Source organism: Lissotriton vulgaris, chromosome 6, assembly GCF_964263255.1.
Source record: "Lissotriton vulgaris chromosome 6, aLisVul1.2, whole genome shotgun sequence".
Taxonomy (NCBI): Eukaryota; Metazoa; Chordata; class Amphibia; order Caudata; family Salamandridae; genus Lissotriton; species Lissotriton vulgaris.
The window spans coordinates 128846857-128866959 of NC_141694.1; the positions used below are offsets into that span (position 1 = coordinate 128846857).

Below are 20103 nucleotides of genomic sequence, written 5' to 3' on the forward strand. Positions count from 1 at the left end.
GGATCGGCTGATCAGAGTAGACCAGCAATATCCACTCTCCTGTCTACGCAACCATAATTTTAGTGTCTGTCTCTATACAGAAAGAAGAAACTTGGACTCTGTCCTGCCAGTCCAAAAAAACGAGCCAGTTGCTGTTGTGAAACCCAGTGGAGCCCCGGCAGAATCCGCCCCCCTGAAGACTATCTTTCTCAACACTGCGAAAGAGGGAGATCCGATACACCTCCAGCAGAATTCCAGTGAAGAGGAGGGAAAGGAGAACAATGGAAGGGTATGTAGGTGTTTCAAGGATGATGAGTGTTAAATTCAAGATAGTAATGTGATGTCCATGTATGGTACAGCCTCCTCTTGTGTGTCGCCTACATCCTGTGATTTGGTGTGAACACAACATTAGCAAGAGACCAGAAAGGGTGAGAAAGGCAGCCAACAAAGGATTATGACTTATGAAGGTCTGGTTGACCGCAGTGTGACATGTTGTTGAACATGGTTAGAAAACTTGCATCTCCTGACTTGTATCTGATTTTTATTCTATAATGACCCCCTTTAGTTCTATACTTCCACCACCAAGCGCAATGTATCTAGCAGAGATCCTGTAATGTAGCCATGAATAGGACCTTGATGATCATTGCCGATAGTCAATGGAGATCATTTACATGCAATTATTCTGGGGTAGCTTATTACACAGGGTAGCTGTACGGTGTATATTGTCCTTGCAAAATGCAATATCAATCAAGCAATCAGAACACTTGTAAAGAGCACTACTAACCCGTGGGGGTCTCAATGCGCTGGGGGGGGAGGAGAGTGCTGCTACTGCTCGAATAGCCAGGTCTTGAGTAGTCTTCTGAAGGTAAGCAGGTCCTGGGTCTTCCGTAGGAGGATGAGGAGGGTGTTCCAAGTCTTGGCGACGAGGTGGGAGAATGATCTGCCGCCGGAGGTCGCTCTTTGGATGAGGGGGGCGGTGGCGAGGGCGAGGTCGGCGGAGTGGAGCAGAGCTGGCAGTTGGGGGTGTGGAAGCTGAGTCGTCTGTTGAGGTATGCTGGTCCGGTGTTGTGGAGTGCCTTGTTTGCGTGGGTGAGGAGCTTGAAAGTGATCCTCTTGTTGACGGGGAGCCAGTGCAGGTCTCTCAGGTGGGGTGTGATGTGGCTGCGGCAGGGGGTGTCGAGGATCAGGCGTGCAGAGGCGTTCTGAATCCGTTGTAGTAATTTCAGGAGTTTGGCCGAGGCTCCTGCGTAGAGGGCGTTTCCATAGTCCAGCCTGCTGATGACGAGGGCCTGGGTGACCGTTCTTCTTGTTTCGGTGGAGATCCACCTCTAGATCTTGCGGAGCATGCGGAGGGTGTTAAAGCAGGAGGAGGAGATGGCGTGACCGGCTTTGTCATGGAGAGAGTAGAGTCGAGGATGAACCCCAGGTTTCATGCGTGGTCGGTGGGTGTTGGTGCTGTTCCCAGTGCGGCTGGCCACCAGGAGTCGTAACAGGCTGATGGGGTGGAGCAGAGGATGAAGACTTCTGTCTTGTCCGAGTTTAGCTTCAGACGGCTGTTTTTCATCCACTGTGCGGCGGCTTTCATACCTTCGTGGAGGTTGGTTTTGGCAGTGAGGGGGTCCTTGGTGAGTGATAGGATCAGCTGGGTGTCGTAGGAGATGATGTTGAGGTCATGTAGTCGGGCAATGTGGGCGAGCGGTGCCATGTAGATGTTGAACAGGGAGGGCCCTGGGTACGCCACAGATGATCTCGGTGGCTTCAGAGTGGAAAAGGGGGAGGCGGACGCTCTGCGTTCTGCCGGAGAGGAAGGAAGTGGTCCAGTCCAGAGCCTTGTCTCAGATCCTAGCGTTGGGGAGGCGAGTACGTAGGGTGCGGTGGCAGACCGTGTCGAAGGCGGCTGACAGGTCCAGGAGGATGAGGGCCACGGTTTCGCCGTTATCCATCAGGGCTCTGATGTCATCGGTCGAGGCGATGAGGGCAGTTTCGGTGCTGTGGTTGCTGCTGAACCCAGACTGCAGGTCAGTTGGTAGCAGGTCAGTTGTTATAGGGTAGGTCACAGAGAAGAGAGTTGGTGAGTCCACCACACTAGATCATAAAAAGAGAATTGCCAGAACACAAGAGCTCATGCATAAATTTGTAGTTATTGTTTAGAGAAATTCTCAAGGATAGACAGTACGTGAGGTTGTCACCTGGACCACCTGAACCACCAAGCCCTAATCTGGTGGAATCATGATGATTGCAGAACAAACCTTGAATAAAGGGACCAGCATAAATACCAATGGTCTTGTGAAACCACCTTCTCTAAGGTACAAATACATTCATCATGTTGGTATAATAATAGATGCTCATTCATACAGCACTGCACCAAGAGCTGGCATTGAAGTCTTATGAGTGGGTCTTTTCCACCTGCAGATCAATTTCACCATATCCAAGTCTGCTCAAGACAAGATGCGCCAGAGGCGGATGGAGGAAATGGAGCACTTGACAAAGGAGAGAGACATGAAATGGTCCCACCTTCAACTGAAGGATCGACTGCAGAATATGGACTCCGGAGGTATCATGCAAAATGGTGAGACACTAGTAGTATTTAGTTGTTGAATGGCTGGCTGTTTGTTTTCTCTTCATCCTTTGATGTTACACACTGAAGAGAATATCCCAGATTTCTGAGAAGAGGTTTGGCGAGCAAGCCGAAGACTTTCCACCTAATCGCTGAAACAAAGTAACTGTCTCACCAGTCACTAGACTACTTACGATGAAGATTGTTATTCAAGGAAATGGCATACTAATGAGTGTGATAAAGACAACAGACATGGTTGGGGAGATTACAAGTACAGCAAAAAAGTTGATTAAGTGTTTGTCATTTCCATTAGGAATCTCAGTCTATGCAATGCTGTTTTGTTCTCATATGAGACTCTTTAAGCTACCCACCACTCTCTTCTTTCCTTGGTCACTGATTAAGTTATGTTTCTAATCTGTTCGGTAGTTTGTCAACATTGGAACTACTAAATTAATATAGAATTTTTACTTCGTATCACTGTAGTAAACTATATTTGTCATTTTAGGTCGGCAAGACAGAATCCATTTACTGGTACATTTACAAAATACTTTAAATATGGCATATTGTTTTTAAATTGGGATTCGTGTCTGTCTCGTACCAGTCTTTTATTAGACTGGCGCAGATGGGTGAGACCTGTTTTATTTGCAGACAAGAGAAAATAGCGATGTATTATGCAATATTTTGGATGTGTAAGAAATTGGGTTGGTTGTTGACTGGGGTGAGAGCCTTTTCAAGCAGCAACCACAATCCTTATCAGCGTGAGGCACAAGCCAACCCTAAATTAACCTGTGCTCAACCCTCTGGTAGCTTGGCACAGAGCAGCCAAGCTTAACTCAGAGGCAAAGAGTAAAGTATTTGTGCCCAAACACAGAGCGGGCAGTTCCTCAAGTAAGGGACAGAACAGGCACTGATAGATGGAACAGCCGGTTCGAACAGTCGGATCAAAGGGGATTCCAATGTTCAGATGAAAGTGCCCTCACACACCTGGTAGGGTGTCATGCTTCATCATTGGGTGCTCCTCGTCAAGCAGGCGCTGCAATGCTTGACGGGCCCCTCGCAGGGGGCTCTTTGATGGAGTTCTTCTGATTATAAAGCCGTATGATGAGTTCAAGTAAGGAGGTTAAATAGGGTGAGATGGCAGCAGGCAGCAGATCAGTACTGCAAGGCAGAAGTCCTTCAGAGCAGTAGTCAAGCAGAGTGGCAGTCCTTTCAGCAACATAGCAGTACTTTTTCCTGGCAGAGTATCCACAGGTCCAGAAGTTTACTAGAGAGTTGGTGTTGGAGGTCCAGTATTTATACCCAATTGTGTGTGGCTATGTAGGAGGAATACACAAAGCCGAACTGTCAAGTACACCCTGTCATGTGTCTCAGAGACAGGCCGCAGGCACCAAATGGCTAAGGCAAGAAAATGCCAACTTTCTATAAGTGCCTTTTTCAGAGTTGTGACTTAATATCCGACTTCACCATAAGTTAGGATTTTTCATTACAATTGCAGAAATACCCAATGTGAACTGGTTACCTTTTCTCATTTGGAAATTAGACTTATAAAATGTAATAAGGTAACTCCAATGTTATTCTATAGGAGGGGTAGGCCTTGCAGTAGTGAAAAAAGAATTTAAGATGTTTTCGCTATCAGGACATGTAAAATTTTAAAGTATATGACCTACATTTTAAATACATTGCACTACCCTATGGGCTGTCCAGGGCCTACCCTTGGGGCGACTTTTATATATATTTAAAGGGAAGGTTTGGTCCTGGCAAAAGGTTTACTTTGCCAGGTTGAAATGGCAGTTCAAAACTACTGCACACACACAGGCTGCAATGGCAGGCTAAGACATGTTTAAAGTGCTAATTAAGTGAGTGGCCCAATCAATGCCGCAGACCCGCTAGGAGCATTTAATTTTTAGGACCTGGGCACAGGTAGTGCCACTTTCCTAGGGACTTACAGGTAAATTAAATATGTCAGTTCGGTGCAAGACAATCAAACATGTTTTAAGGAGAGAGCACAAGCTCATTAGCAGTGGTAAAGTGCACAGAGCCCTAAGTCTAGCAAAAACAAATTCAGCAAAAACAGAAGGGTTGAAGGCAAACAGTTAGGGGGATAACCATGCCAACGATGCCAGATCTAACAGGATGCTTTTGTTGTAGAGACATATGGATTAGAAGATGGAATACAGAATTTACACTAAGCTATAAAATGGTTAGACTAACATCCTATTAGACGTTAGGGCTTGCTCCCAAGAGGAGAGGCATGACAGACCTATTCTAATCTTCAATTGGAATTTGATTGTGGCTAAAGGGCAATTTTCAGAACCCCGTCACAAGGACTTACCCAATAGCAGGTTCAAAATAGTAAAGTGCAACATTTGCCCATCATCCTATTCCCAAATCAGCCCTCTCAGCCCAATTGAGTGGTATGTGATATCACCGTCGAAATACATATTTTAGTGGCATGCGGTGCTTCCACCTAGTGAGAAGTTGAGATAATCAATGAGTTAGGTGAGAAATAACGTATTTTTTTACTCTCGCCCTGATGAAGGAGTCCTGTGAATTTCACCTCTGTGCTGAAATGTTGACAGAATTTATGTTTTGATTTGGCCCTTCTTCATCTAGTGCAAACAGAGAGAACACAACATTATAATTCTCCTTCATGTAGTTTGATGTTGACTAGCCAAACATATTTTTGTCTTTATTCTCTTTCCCAGCTTCACGTTTTCACAGTTCACAAGACGTGCATCAATATACTCCAATTTTGTAGATCCACTTAAATATGTGTTTTTGTTGAATTAAAAATTATGAACACATAAAATGTATCTTTGGTTGTGGTCCTGAATAATCTTTGCTAACAATGGCTTTTCCATCAGGAAAATAGCAATCAGGCTCTGATGGCACAATGTTGAACAAAGATTCAGTACAGAAAAGACACAACTTATTTTGTCTGGTAATTGTATGGATGAATTTGGGCTTGTACCCTGCTAGCTTAGTGTTACCGTAAAAACACACAATGTTCTCAATGGTCTTAACACAAATATTAAAAGGTGGTGAAATGTTGGCTATCAAAAGGGTCAGGTACTTTCCAGAATTTGCTACAACAGGAATGGGATTTAGCAGCATGTTGTGACTTGTATTCAGTAACAAAGAAATGCTTGTCTTGGGCACCTCAGTTCTGTGGAGGAACAAAGAGGTATCTGTAGTTCTTCTCCAGGCAATAGTGGCTTCCCATTTGCTATGTTTGAATACTATCTTAGTTATTGCATTTTTCTACTACAAGCACTTGCCTATTAAAGGTTGCAAATATTAGAAGTGAAGGCCTGAAAGTTACACAATTTTCAGATTTAATGTATTATGCAAATACTTGTGTAACCTGCTAAGCTTCCTATATGGTGTGCTACATATGTGCATATGATGTTGGCTTTGATGTGTGTTCTGCTTAATTATACGCTTATTTATTATATTTTATTATATCACAATGTGCATCTTAACATTGTAACACTGCCACTTTCCATCCATTCCAGCACGCAACTAGTCATATAGTTCTATTTTAACCTACTGGGGCCTATTCACAATTTATTTTGGAGTACAGAAAGAAGTACTCCTATAATACTTTTTTACGTACTACATGCTTTTGTGCCCTCTTTGCACTTTAGGGTATTGGCTGTTAGGAGCTGATGTATGAATACATTAAAGACTACTCCTGCAGTACTACTTCCTAGACTCATTATTGCTTTTGTGATCTACAATGCTTTGCGATCTGGCCTTATAATTATTTCCAAATGAAGTATTTTAAAGTAGTGCTATTAGACCTGGGATCCACGTCTGCTTTAGACTGACAGTTGGGCTATTTGTGCATTTACTCTAGAGAGTCACACAAAGGGAGCTGAGGTGTGCCCTGCAAATCCTGATGGCCCATCACCAAGCTGGTCTTCCTGAGCTAGAGTGGTGGGAGTGTCTGTCACTGACACCTGAAGCCCGTATTCAGTTTAAGATGCTGTGTATTGCGCACAAAATCCTGAGACATCAAGCCCCCATAGGGCTATCAGGCCTGTTGAAGCCCTATTTGCCCAGGCGCGCTTTGCGTTCTGTACACCATGGTCTGGTCTGTGTCCCTCGAGTAAGGAAAGCAAGGGCTGGGGGTCGCTCGTTTGGCTTCATGGCAGCCAAACTTTGGAATTCCCTCCCAGTTAACATTCGAGCCATCCCCAATCTTCTGACATTTCGGAAATCGCTAAAAACATGGTTGTTCCCCACTCTTTAATATTTTGTGTTGTAGGTCTCCCTGTTTCTCTCTGCCGGTTTCTGGTTGCCACTGGGACGCCTCGTTGCTGAGGCAGCCATGCGCATTACAAATCCTGCATAAATAAATAAATAAATAAATAGGGCTGTGCCTGTCCTCACACAAAGCTGTCTCCGCTCCCCTGTCGTATGTCTGGAGCCAGGTCAGGAAAAAGGCAGGGTCTTGTGCACGGCAAAGACTTTTCTTTGAAGTTTGTCTACTTTAAAGACAGAAACTGGTATAAGTACTGGAGCTGTGACACACATAACTTCAGAACTCTTCTGGACTAAGAGGGGATTCTGCCAAAAATGACAGTCCGGAGAAGCTGTAGGAGGAGAACTGCTACTCTGCTTGTTGGTGTGTTGTGCTGGCCTACTGGTTGCTGCTTCTGTCTTGGGCAGACAAAGGACTGGACTTTGCTTTCTGTATCCTGCTTCCAAGGTTATCCAAGGGCTTGGGTATACTTGCCTCCTGCTAAGAAGTCTTGGGGCAATCAAAGACTTAACCTGCATCCTCTGAACTCCTCTGCTGGGAGTTTTGACCTGCCAAATTGGGGCAATTCCAGTTCTGGGCCCTGGGAGGAGAATTTGCTACAAAGGACTAAAGAAAATCCACATAACGACCTTCAGCGCCTGTTTTTCCCACTACAGCAATGCCGTACGGTTGAAAAACCAATGCATCTCCATGGTGCGGCCGAAGAATCAATGCAGCGCCTGCTGTGTGGCTAAATGATCGCCGCAGTGCCTGCCGTGTGGCTAACTGATCTCCGCAGCCCGATTCCCGAGCACTGGGCCAACGATGTATGTGGCACCCCCTCCGACGCAGGCCGGCTCCACAGCTGGAAAATTGATGTGCCTGTTTTGCCACCACATCGACCACTTGTGTTGAGGATTTTCTACGTATTGTACTTCGGCGCTGTCCCTTCATCGACGTAGCCCCGCAGTATGGACCCGAGGACCGTGTCAGGGCAGCTTCACCTCTTCTCACAGTAGGGAATCAATGCAACACTTCCTCTGCCTTGCAGAAGGAACTGACGCCTCTGTTCCCCTGGGACTAAACTATCAACGCATCCCTTTTGGTTTCTGGCACCTCACCTCCCCTGCGCCTGTTTTTTCTCTTTGAATTTGATGCATCTCAGATACTGCATAATAAAAGTGATGCATCCATAGTTTCATATAGACTGAACTATTTTGAGCCTTTTCAAAGTGATATATTTGCTTTGTATGTTGGAATTTTGTGGTTTTGGCGCCTTGTTTTACTTAGATAAAGATTGGTTATTGTTCTAAAGTGGTGGGGGCTCAGACCGTAGTGTTTTCACTGTATTGCTGTGTGTTTATGTACAAATGCTTTACACATTGCCTCTAAGATAAACCTGACTGCTCGTACCATGCTACTAAGAGGTTGAGCAGTCAAGTCAAGTCAAGTTTAAATTTGTATAGCGCACTACTCACCCATAGGGTCTCAAGGCGCTTGAGGGAGGGAGGGAGCTTTACTTATCAAATATCCAAGTTTTTAGTTGTTTTCTGAAGGAGAGGTGGTTCTGTGTGAGGCGGAAGTGGGTGGGGAGGGAATTCCAGGTCTTGGCCGCTAAGTAGGAGAAGGATCTTCCTCCCATGGTGGATCTTTGGATGCGTGGAATTGCGGCGAGGGCTTGATTGGACGATCGAAGTTGACGGCTGGGGGTGTAGAAGGACAGGCGCGTGCTGAGGTATTCGGGTCTTAGGTCGTAGAGGGCTTTGTGTGCGTGGGTGAGGAGGCGGAGCGTTATTCTCTTGTTGATGGGGAGCCAGTGGTGGTCTTTCAGGTGACCGGAAATGTGAGCTTGGCGGGGGATGTCTAGGATGAGTCTGGCTGAGGCGTTGTGGATGCGTTGGAGTTTTTTCTGTAGTTTGGTTGTGGTTCCGGCGTAAAGGGTGTTCCCGTAGTCTAGTCGGCTTGTGACCAGTGCATGGGTGACCGTCTTTCTTGTTTCGGTGGGGATCCAACCGAAGAATTTGTTGAGCATACATAGGATGTTGAAGCATGATGATGAGACGGCGTTGACTTGTCTGGTCATCGAGAGGGAGGAGTCCAGGATGAAGCCCAGGTTACGTGCGTGGTCCGTCGGTTTGGGTGCGCTACCCAGGGCCGATGGCCACCATGAGTCGTCCCAGGCGGAGGGGGATGATCCTAAGATGGGGACTTCCATTTTGTCCGAGTTAAGTTTTAAACGGCTGTTCTTCATCCACTCGGCTACTTCTTTCATCCCTTCGTGTAGGTTGGTTTTGACGGTGTTTGGGTCTTTGGTGAGGGATAGGATCAGCTGAGTGTCGTCTGCGTAGGAAATAATGTTGAGGTTGTGTTGGCGCGCAATGGATGCTAGGGGACTCATGTATACGTTGAAGAGGGTGGGACTGAGTGAAGATCCTTGGGGTACGCCGCAGATGACTTCGATGGCCTCTGATCTAAAAGGGGGGAGGCAGACTCTCTGGGTTCTTCCGGCGAGGAACGAGATTATCCAGTCCAATGCTTTTCCTTGTATTCGGGCGTTGCTGAGGTGTTGTATAAGGGTGTTATGACAGACTGTGTCGAAGGCTGCGGAGAGGTCGAGTAGGATGAGGGCAGCAGTTTCTCCGTTATACAGTAGAGTTCGAATGTCGTCTGTTGCAGCGATGAGGGCGGTCTCGGTGCTGTGTTTGGCTCGGAAGCCGGACTTTGATGGGTCGAGGGATTTTTTGGATTCGAGGAAGGCGGCGAGTTGACTGTTGACAGCTTTCTCAATGACTTTGGCAGGTATTGGCAGGAGCGAAATGGGGCAGTAGTTCTTAAGTTCAGAGGGGTCTGCTGTAGGTTTCTTCAAGAGGGCGCTAAGTTTGGCGTGTTTCCAGCTTTCCGGGAAGGTGGCGGAGTTGAGGGAGCAGTTGATGACGTCTCGAAGATGGGGTGCGATAATGGAGTCTGCTTTGTTGAAAATGTGGTGGGGACTTGGGTCGGTTGGCGATCCTGAGTGAATGGTGTTCATCAGGCGAATGGTGTCTTCAGTGGTGATTGGGTTCCAGGCGTAAAGGTTGTTGGAGGGGGGTTTTAGTTCGGAGGTAGGTGGGGTGGGCTGGTCTCCAAAGCTGTTATGTATGTCAGCGATTTTGTTGTGGAAGAACGAGGCTAGAGAGTCGCAGAGTTCTTGGGATGGAGTGATGTCGTTGGTGCCGGCGGTGGGGTTATTGAACTCTTTGACGATGTTGAATAGTTCTTTGCTGTTGTGGGCGTTGTTGTCGAGTCGATCCTTGAATGCTGATTTCTTGGTGGATCAGATCAGTTGGTGGTGTTTGCGGGTGGCGTTCTTGAAGGTGGCCAGGTTGTCAGTGGTTGGGTTTTTTCGCCAGGCTTTCTCGAGGGTGCGACATCTTCTTGGATTTCTTAAGGTCATCATTAAACCAGGGGGCTTTTTTGCTGCCTTGCTTGATTTGATGGTTTTTCAAGGGTGCTAATTTGTCAGCGCTGTGGGTGATCCATTGTGTGAGGTTGGTGGCTGCTTGGTTTGGGTCCGATGATTTTGCAGGAGGGTTTTGGTGAAGCGATGCGAAGAGCTGGTCGTGGTAATTTTATTCCAGTTTCTCCGGGGAATTGGTTTTGGGTGGTTGTGGGTCGTAGTCTTTTTGTAGTTGAAGTGAACGCAGCTGTGGTCCGTACAATGGAGAGCTGTGGTGTGATTAAAGGAGATGTGCTTATGGAGGTGAAGATTGGGTTGAGCGTGTGCCAGGCAAAGTGGGTGGGGGTGTCAACAAGTTGTTTGAGTCCGAGATTGGCGAGATTGTCCAAAAGGGTGGTGGAGTTGCTGTCGTTGTTCTTTTCCAGGTGGAAGTTGAGGTCTTAATTAAAGTTTTGCTTGTTGAATTTAATAGGTGTCCCATTCCTTGGGGCTCAGGGGGAGTATTCAAAAATCTGGGCATCAAATTTGATTATGCTTTGTCTTTGGAGTGGAGTGGTGTGGCTCACTGGCTAGAGGCGGCAGACCCGAGAGCAGAGAACGGCCTGGGACCAGGGTTCGATTCCCGACGCGGCAGGGTCCTGGACCAGTATCAGCGGACTTGATAATTCTCGCCTCGGTGCCTACTCTAATCAGGGATCACACTCGGCAACTCTGGGCATTAAGCTTGCCTCATCTCCACAACGGCCCCTCACAAACGCCGGAAATGCCTGGTTTTACCTTGGAGACTCCCAGGAGGGACTATCTCACAGGGAAAGCCAGGACGGGTTCTCCAGCGGTCTATAGCGCTACGAGGCCTGCGGTACGGGTAGCAGTGTGCTTTACAAGACACACACAATTTACAATTTACAATCTTTCCAGCCACAGATCATTTCAGATTTGGGCTCTTGCGGACATTGAAAAAATGCTAAGACTATCTTTTCCTGCCACGAGAAAGGTAGTGATCCAGTCACTCATAACATCGAGACTGGACTATGGAAATGCCCTATACTTAGGACTTCCAGACTGTCTGGTTAACAAGCTACAAGTGGTCCAAAACATGGCAGCCTGTATTCTACTTAACCTGCACCCAAGAACACACATGTCTTCGCACCTGTGTACACTACACTGGCTACCGATAAAGAAGAGAATTCTCTTCAAAACTCTAGTCTTAGCCCATAGAGCACTGCACAATTCTGGGGCAGGCTATCTTAGAGCTAGATTTAGGTCTATGCCCCCTCCAAAAATCTACAGCAAGCCCATGGCTGCCTGACAACGATCCCTAAGGTCTGGCACATGAGAATGGGCAGAAGGGCTCTTTCCTATCTTGGATCGGTGGCCTGGAATAAACTCCCTTTGTAGCTATCTTCAGTAGCATCCTCTGACCTCTTTAAGAAAAGACTGAAGTTGTGGTTCTGTCATTGAGTATAGTGGATGTGATTGCATTACCTGTCAACTTAAAACGCAGTGCTGGGACACTCCTGGGAGTGGCCATGCACTTTAGAAGTCTCATTTAATTAATAATTACACACACACACACACATATATATATATATATAGATGTGCCTTACTCAAAATGTGTTCTTATTCGGGGATGAAATTTACCAGCAAATCCATGGCTGTGCCATGGGTTTTTCATTCAGCCCAGCATATGCATGTCTCACAATGGGGTGGTGGGAGCAACAAATTGCCTGGCACTCTGATAATGATTTCTATGTTGAAAAGATAGCGAAATGGATAAGATACATAGACGATCTTTTGATAATTTGGGAAGGAACGGCTTGTGAATTTGAGAATTATTTCCAAATTTTGAATTCCTCAACCTCAAATATTCGCTTCACGTATCACATCAGCAAAGACAGAGCAATTTTTCTGGATACGGAGATCTACATTCAAGACAACAAAGTGGAGACAACACTCCATAGAAAAGATACGGCAACTAACTCAATCTTACACCTTGACAGCTTTCACAAACCGTCTGTCAAGGAGAACATACCGTATGGAGAGTTCTTAAGAGCACGAAGAATTTGCTCAGAAGAGAAAGAATGGAGAGCAAAAAGTGAGAGCATGGCGCAGAGATTTAAAACCAGAGGATACCACAAAGCTATCATTGAAAAAGGGTGGCAAAGAGCAAACCAGAAAAAAAGAGAAGATGCCTTGACTACTAAAAAATCTGCAACAAACACCACTCAGAACAAAATACCTAATGAAAGAAAAGTGAGATTAATTCTAGACTATACGAGAGAATCAAAACAAATTGTCAATACTCTCAGAAAGAACTGGAAATTACTGCAATTAGATCAAACTGTGGGCAAAGTAATGGGTAATCATCCAGTAGTCACATATCGTCGAGCTAAGAACCTTAAAGATAGGTTGATACAGAGCCATTTCCAGGACAAATCAAAAAAGAAAAAGGGCATTCAATGGATGAACACGAAAGGCTTTATCAAATGCCAACGGTGTAAGGTCTGTCAAATTGCAATAAATAAGAAAGAAGTGAACTTACCCAACAACAAATTGTGGAAGATCAACCAGTTGATAGACTGTACGAGCACTCACGTAGTATATGTGATTGAGTGCCCATGTGCTCTAAAATACATCGGGAGTACGAAGAAACAATTTAAACTACGTATCCTTGAGCACATCAGAGCGACAGTGAATAAAGATAAGAACAACGCGGTCGCCAAACACATGGAACTAATGCACAACAGTGACTGGAAACTCTTGAAGACATATGCATTGGAATGTGTCTTACCACATGAAAGGGGCGGGGACCAAGAAAAACAACTTAGATGCAGAGAATCTAGACAAATTCTCAATTTCCGAACAATGAGCCCCTGGGGTCTTAATCAGAGCGAGGAGCTCTATGTACATTTATGATGATGTAATCAATATGAGATCTGTTTGTGTACTGAATTAATTTTCTTTGGTAACAAGATACAGAGTCTAATAGAATTTTAAGGAATTTATAGATATGAGTGGATAATGTGGTTGGGACAATGTATAACAGCGTATGTGTAATAGTTGACAGTAGGAATACCTATCAGGCAATAACTGAATAAGAGATCCATATGAAGTAATATTAGGGTCGATTACGGGATCGAGAAACTGAGTACGGGGACCAAAATAGACAAAATGGGTTCTATATAATTAAGATATGACGATTAGCCCACCAGAGGGCTTTATTTGAGTTGAAATTAATGTAACATGCTCACCAGAGAGCTTAATTTCAGTTGTGTGGTCATAATTAATTTGTCCACCAGATGGCACTTCGAATTGCCTGCATTTAAAGGTCTCCGTGTGCCGGTATCAAAATCACCAATGAGTAATAATGATCCTATTGTGCACAAAGAGTTTGAGATTACCTGAGAAGTGTATGATTTACAGAATAATACACATTTTTGTTTATAAATGAATTCGCTGTTTCCCTAAAGATACACTCGTTCCTATGACAAAAACTACATTTCCCAGCCACTTCCTGTAATTGACAGGAAGTGATGTCATTGTTTTGAGTTTGTAGCGTTTTTTTCTGAATACAAAATGGAACTGTAACATTGTATCATTACCGTGATCAAGCAACAGTGGGTTGCGAAACGCGTTGGTGCTATGTGATGCATGCTGCTTCTAAATAAACCGTGACAATTGAGGAAAGAATTTCTGTGGTGAGTGCTGACTTATGCTATCGATTGATAGCTCTTGGTGAATATATATATATATATATATATATATATATATATATATATATATATATATATATCCAAATGTAATTTCGGGCTCTGAACCCCTGCCCCTTGCAGCGGAGCACCTGGACGGGGCAGCCACTCCCCAAATATCCAAAATCAATTCCACACGATAAAAACAGGAATGTCCAGGCCAGCTTTGCAGTTATCCAAGAGCTTTTATTCTTAGCTCCTACTCGACGCGTTTCGAGGTACAACCTCTTGATCACGAGCGTGAGTGTGAGTGACTCTCATGCTTAAGTATGGTCACATGACCTTCAAAACAACATAGTAAACAGACTTGTGAGACAGTCACTAGGCATTTGTTGGTAAATATTGCAATGGTAAGGTAATACGCAAATGCAAATTAAAAAAAAATAAATACAAAGCACATATTATTCAAATGCTATGTAGAAAAAGAAATAAATTCATCAAGAATGGAAAGGCAATAATTTCCGTGGACATTACATTATTTCATCATGTAAAGTCTCAGCAATTGAAATCTCACACAATATTGCGGCGCATTAGTAAATGGTAGCATGCTAGTTCAGTTTCTGCAGTGATTATGCATGGTGCATTAAGGATAATTCATCTCAGTCCAAGGTGTGTTTCACCTAGGTTTCAGTCGTCCAAAACAGCAATGCAATACATATTCATACAATCTTATTGCTGTCCATGAACCTGGGCAAATAGACATCCTGTCTGTCTTAAGAATTTGCCTCTCAGATGCACCAACAGAAAAAACAGAAAAAACAGAAAACAGAAAAACACTCAAGCTCCAGTGGGCATTTAGTCAGGAGTGCCTGTATCTGTGCGTGATTCCGCCCCAGTGGGCAAGCAGAAACGGTCAAAAAAAACATACAAAGTCATTGACCTACTGAGCCGCCATTACTCATATTGCCGTCCATACGTGTCAACTTCCATACTTGAAAACGTGTTTAAGTGCTCGTGCATTGCCAAATCGAGTGACTCTCTCACAAATATCTGGTGAAAAAATAGACAATTCAGTGATTAGAAGTGCATCAGTGACAAATCTCATTACATCATTATATATACAACAGTATTCTCACAAACCAAAATTAAAAACAATGCAGAACAGGCCTTCACCTAGGAATCAATTGTATTAAGTGATGGAGTCCACCAGCTAACCCAGATGAACTTCCAGTTCTTCATCAAGGTTGTGCCCATCCGGCTGCTTAGTTCTATATTTTATGATCAGAAGGGATTCCAACCTGCGGAGTTCTTGAATCCTATTGCCCCCCCTTCCCCTTGCGGGTATGGATGCCAGCACACAAAAGGATAAAAAATTAGGGTTACTTTTGTGAAAGGACTCAAAATGTCTCGCTATGGGGTAGCTTTTGTCTTTATGATTTATGGCCCTCATATGTTGCAGTACTCTGTCTTTAGCAGGTAGTTTCGTGCTACCTATATAGGTCAGTTTACAAGGGCACATGAGTGCATACACCGCATAGTCAGTTTGACATGTTGTGTGCACTCGGATGGTAAAAGGGTCAAGATGTTTGGAAAGTTGAATGGTTTTAGTGCTGGTGCTATTCTTACAAGCTTTGCATCTGCCACAGACATAAAATCCAGTGACAGGATTGTCTCTGACTTTTTTAGGCACCAGGGTAGTACACAACGTGTCCTTAAGAGATTTAGCTTTTCTGAAAGTAATCTGGGGGTGTGGGCATAACCGGCGATCATTGATAAAGCGATTAAGAAAACCGAATCCTTAAGCCGGGAGAACATATTATCCCCTAAAACCCCTGCCATGGCCAGCGATGAAAACAAAAAGGTACGTTGCATTGTAACTTATAACAAACAACAGGCGGCCATTAGAAAGATCTTTAGACGGCATTGGGATTTACTGTTGAAAGACCCTGTCATAGGCAATGATTTGCTTAAAGACAACCCTACCCCTCTTATAACTTTTCGAAAAGCCAGAACCATGGGTAACAGCTTGGATAGATGTAATCCGGAAATCAGACCCCCGTCCAACTGGCTCTCTAAGCAAAAAGGTTTTTTTAAGTGCTCCCACTGTAAGGCCTGCAAAAATGCCAAAAATGTGAAGGAATATAGTACTCCGTTTTTGCCCCAACCAGCAAAAATCAAGCGACGTATTACGTGTAAAACAGAATACGTCGTTTATGTGTTGGAGTGCCCTTGCGCTTTGCGTTATATTGGCAGTACTAAACTACCGGTACATATGAGGATCCTGCAACATCTCAGGGCCATCAACAATAAGGATCAAACCTATCCGGTAGCCCGGCATTTTGAAGCCAAGCACAACAGCGATAATACTCTGCTACAGTACTTTGCCATTGACTGCATACCTCCAACTCGCAAGGGCGGCAATAGAGACAGTGCCCTGAGAGTGTTAGAGACAAAATACATTCTGGAATTAAATTCTAAGGTCCCGAACGGTCTCAACACCACAGAGGATTTATACACCTGCATATGAATGATGTCTCTAGATTTGGGTTAAAAATTGTATAAATTACATTATGCTATGACAGGCCTTACGAGAAGTAATAGATTTTAATTACTGATGCATTGAATTACCTTTAGGCACTATCAAGAATCTCCATCTAGCGTAACAAATAAGGCCTAGACATATGTCTCATGTATATCAGCGCTATAAGATGATCTCTAGCATTGTCTTTTTTTAAATTCACGTAACACACTAAGGGGTTTTTGCTTTTTTAGTGATCAAATGGAGTACCTTGGGTTATAACTTCATTTGTAATTTTTCACTGAATCACAGGTTTTGTTATCACATAATTTTTCGCCTACTTATTTTTAGGCAGCTGATAAATCGATCTATCCAATACAGGATCCTTTTGCCATAATTTTGTGAAAGTGTTTGCCCACTTGGGCTATATTAATGTAAACAGCATATTGCAGACTGTGCATGGACCCTGTACAATATAGGACCTATGAGTTGATTGTATATTGAGGATTATGTGAGGAATGCTTCTTAGGGAGCTGAGTACTCAGGATGTCCTAAATCTATTAATGGATGTATATATATATATTTTTTTTTTTCTATTTTGATCTATGTATATAACACATTTATATATTTTTTTATCAACTAAAATGTACATTTATAAAATTACTTGTAAATACGTGGGGTTTTAACTGTACATATCACTGACCGTTATTGTTTCCTTTATCGGCAGTTTGGTCCATTCACATTGTGTCCATTGCATAGTCTGTCTTTTAGTTTCATTTGTAATGTTGCAGCTGTTTACAATTATTGGTTACTGGGCACTTTAAATTTGGCTTGGGTCTGTTGTAACGCGTCATGTGATCAAGGTCCAGGTCGGACCGAAACGCGTCATGGCGGCATACGGATGCGTGGCGAAACAATTCTGAATAAACAATGAAGCACGAAAAAATGGGTTCCGCGTTTGTCTATCCGAGTCCTTGCTGGTGATTGGATTCCGTGAGATAGAGCACTGGAATATATATATATATATATATATATTCAATGAAAAAACCATAGGTTATAGGCCATATATAGTTAGGAATTAGCATTTACAAAACCTTATTTTACTCGCATAAAACCATTGAAATTCCATATATAGTTAGCTAACTATAAGCGCTAACTATATATCGCGCACCCGCAATCCACTGCTGATGATGTCACATATTACATCATTCATGACATGGTCAGTGACATCACTGATGACATCACTGATGACATCTCAAATGACATCACTGATGGCATCACTGATGACAACATCCAGTGACTGTATGTTTCTGTAAAGTTAAAATATGTTTTACATATTGAAGAATGAGTGGATGTATAAGTGTCTGGATGAAGGATTTAGTAGGCGCATGACTGACTGTACGAGTGAGTGATTAAATGTGTCTCACTGAGTACATGGGTTAGTGACTAAACTGTCTTAATTCGTGCATCAGTATGTTTGTTGTTGTGTAAGCTGCTGCATGTGTTGATCAGTAGCTATAAGAGTGGCCATATGGGTTATTGATTGGTTGCCCAAATATTTGAATGGGAGGCTGAGTGTGTGTGTGGGTGGCTGGGAGGTGCGTGACTCTGTGCATAGATGTGTAAGCAGTTGATTCACTAGGAGTATGAGTTCAAGAGTGCATGTGGAAACAGCTATATGGGCGGTTGACTGTGCATGGGTGTGTTGGTGAGTGAATGGATTTCTCATTGCTACATGTGCAAGTAAGTACGTATGTAAAACACAATACATGTGAGAGTTGAGATATATAAATAACTGAACATAAGAGCCAGTGAATGTGTGAGTGGCTGTATCGATCACTGTGAGCTTGTATCAGGGATTATATAAGAGAGTAAATATGTGTTATTATATGTTTGAATAAGTAAGATGTGTATAACTGTATAGTTGAGGAAATGGAGGTGTGATTGATTCTTTGCATGACTGACTAGGTGTGTGAGTAACTCCATGGATGAGTGACAGTCTGTGAGTGTCTGTTTATACTGAGTGTATGTAAGGTTATATTAGAGTCTGAAGAGGTTCATTGTATTATCACATGAGTGATGTGATCAGTGATGACAAATGAGATGTCATCAGTGATGTCATTTGAGTTGTCATCAGTGATGTCATCAGTGATGTCATTTGAGATGTCATCATTGATATCATTTGAGTTGTCATCAGTGATGTCATTTGAGATGTCATCAGTGATGTCATCAGTGATGTCACTGACCATGTCATGAATGATGTAATATGTGACATCATCAGCAGTGGATTGCGGGTGCGCGATATATAGTTAGCGCTTATAGTTAGCTAACTATATATGGAATTTCAATGGTTTTATGCGAGTAAAATAAGGTTTTGTAAATGCTAATTCCTAACTATATATGGCCTATAACCTATGGTTTTTTCATTGAATTTTCAAGGTTTTGTAAATGCAAATTCCTAACTATATATCCACTATAACCTATGGTTTTTTCTGTGAATTTCATTGGTTTTTTAATAGCAAATATGAAAAGCTTTAAAATGTCAAGTACGTGATAGATAAAAACATTTTCGTATTTATGCACGCTGATGTGCTTTGAACGCTGCCCCCCCCCTCCCCTCTTTTGCCTTAGTAGTACTCTCTCTTTGCAGATACTGAAGGGTAGTTAACGCAGGCCTTTACCCCCGTTGTAATCCGTCGTACCTCCTTGTCTCTCCATTTGATTGATTGTTGTCCAAGCATTTACTGTTTTAGAATTGGTTCTCTTTGGATCATTCTCTATTTACAAACAAGCACAAAGTCGCAATACTCTGTTTAGTCTTTGCAGATAGTGAAAAATCGTGTAAAAAAATAAAAGTAATCGAGCAAAATCAGTAGGCCACTAATTGGATCTCTTTTTGACCTCGCTAAAATAGAAATATTAGGAACAACCCTTCTTGAGAAATACGAAAATAGTGAGATGAACTGAGCTCCACACCATGAGGGCTGCAAGACAGCTCGGCTCCATCACCCATCCCGCACAAAATAATGACAAACCCTATGCAAATATTAAAAATATAGACAACACACCAGCAAAGAAACAGGGTAAAACATTTTATTAAAAAACTATTTACATAACGTTGGTTTATAAGATGATGTCAGTAGTGGACCGATGTGTGAATAGATCGAAAACAGCACAAGGCTCCAAGATCCGGATAGCAAGCTCCTGGATGTTGGGTGCCATAGTTTAGAGTTCTGAATTTCAGCCTTTTTCAATGCCTGTGCTTTGTTGAATCAAAATGGCGGCTTGACACAAAGCTGACTCAAGCGTTGTTACTGATGCTATGCAGACCAAAACTGGTTTTCAGTTTGTACATTTTTCTAGATTTTTCAATCCAAGTTTGGTTGACTTTGTAGAACGATGGCTTCAGATTTTCAACATACGGTGTGGTGGCGCTGACTGGGAGGGGGCGCTTCGCTCCTGCCCCCTCCCCAAGTAAGATTTTCATACGTGAAAGTACGTTAATGGTTTTGGTCCCTGAGATGCTTCGATGTCACTACCATTCTCAAATAGCATAAGTTCTGGATGTTGGGTGCCATAGTTAAGAGTTCTGAGCAGCGCTTGTAACACTGTCTGAAGCTTATTTCCACCTACTGCAGCTTCACTATTCTCAAAGTAAGTGAGTGTCGTTTGTGGACC

At 43.4% G+C, this 20103-nt stretch overlaps 1 protein-coding gene across 3 annotated transcripts in view; it reads left to right on the forward strand.

Moving 5' to 3' along the window:
• The window catches only part of TOGARAM2 (TOG array regulator of axonemal microtubules 2), a 477994-nt gene that overhangs the window by 270842 nt on the left and 187049 nt on the right, over positions 1-20103 (forward strand). For all 3 annotated transcript variants that reach the window (XM_086926146.1, XM_086926144.1, XM_086926145.1), the window contains 2 exons: positions 81-268; positions 2392-2548. In XM_086926146.1, coding sequence (XP_086782272.1) covers positions 81-268; positions 2392-2548 — 345 coding nt within the window. The remainder of the gene's footprint in view (positions 1-80; positions 269-2391; positions 2549-20103) is intronic.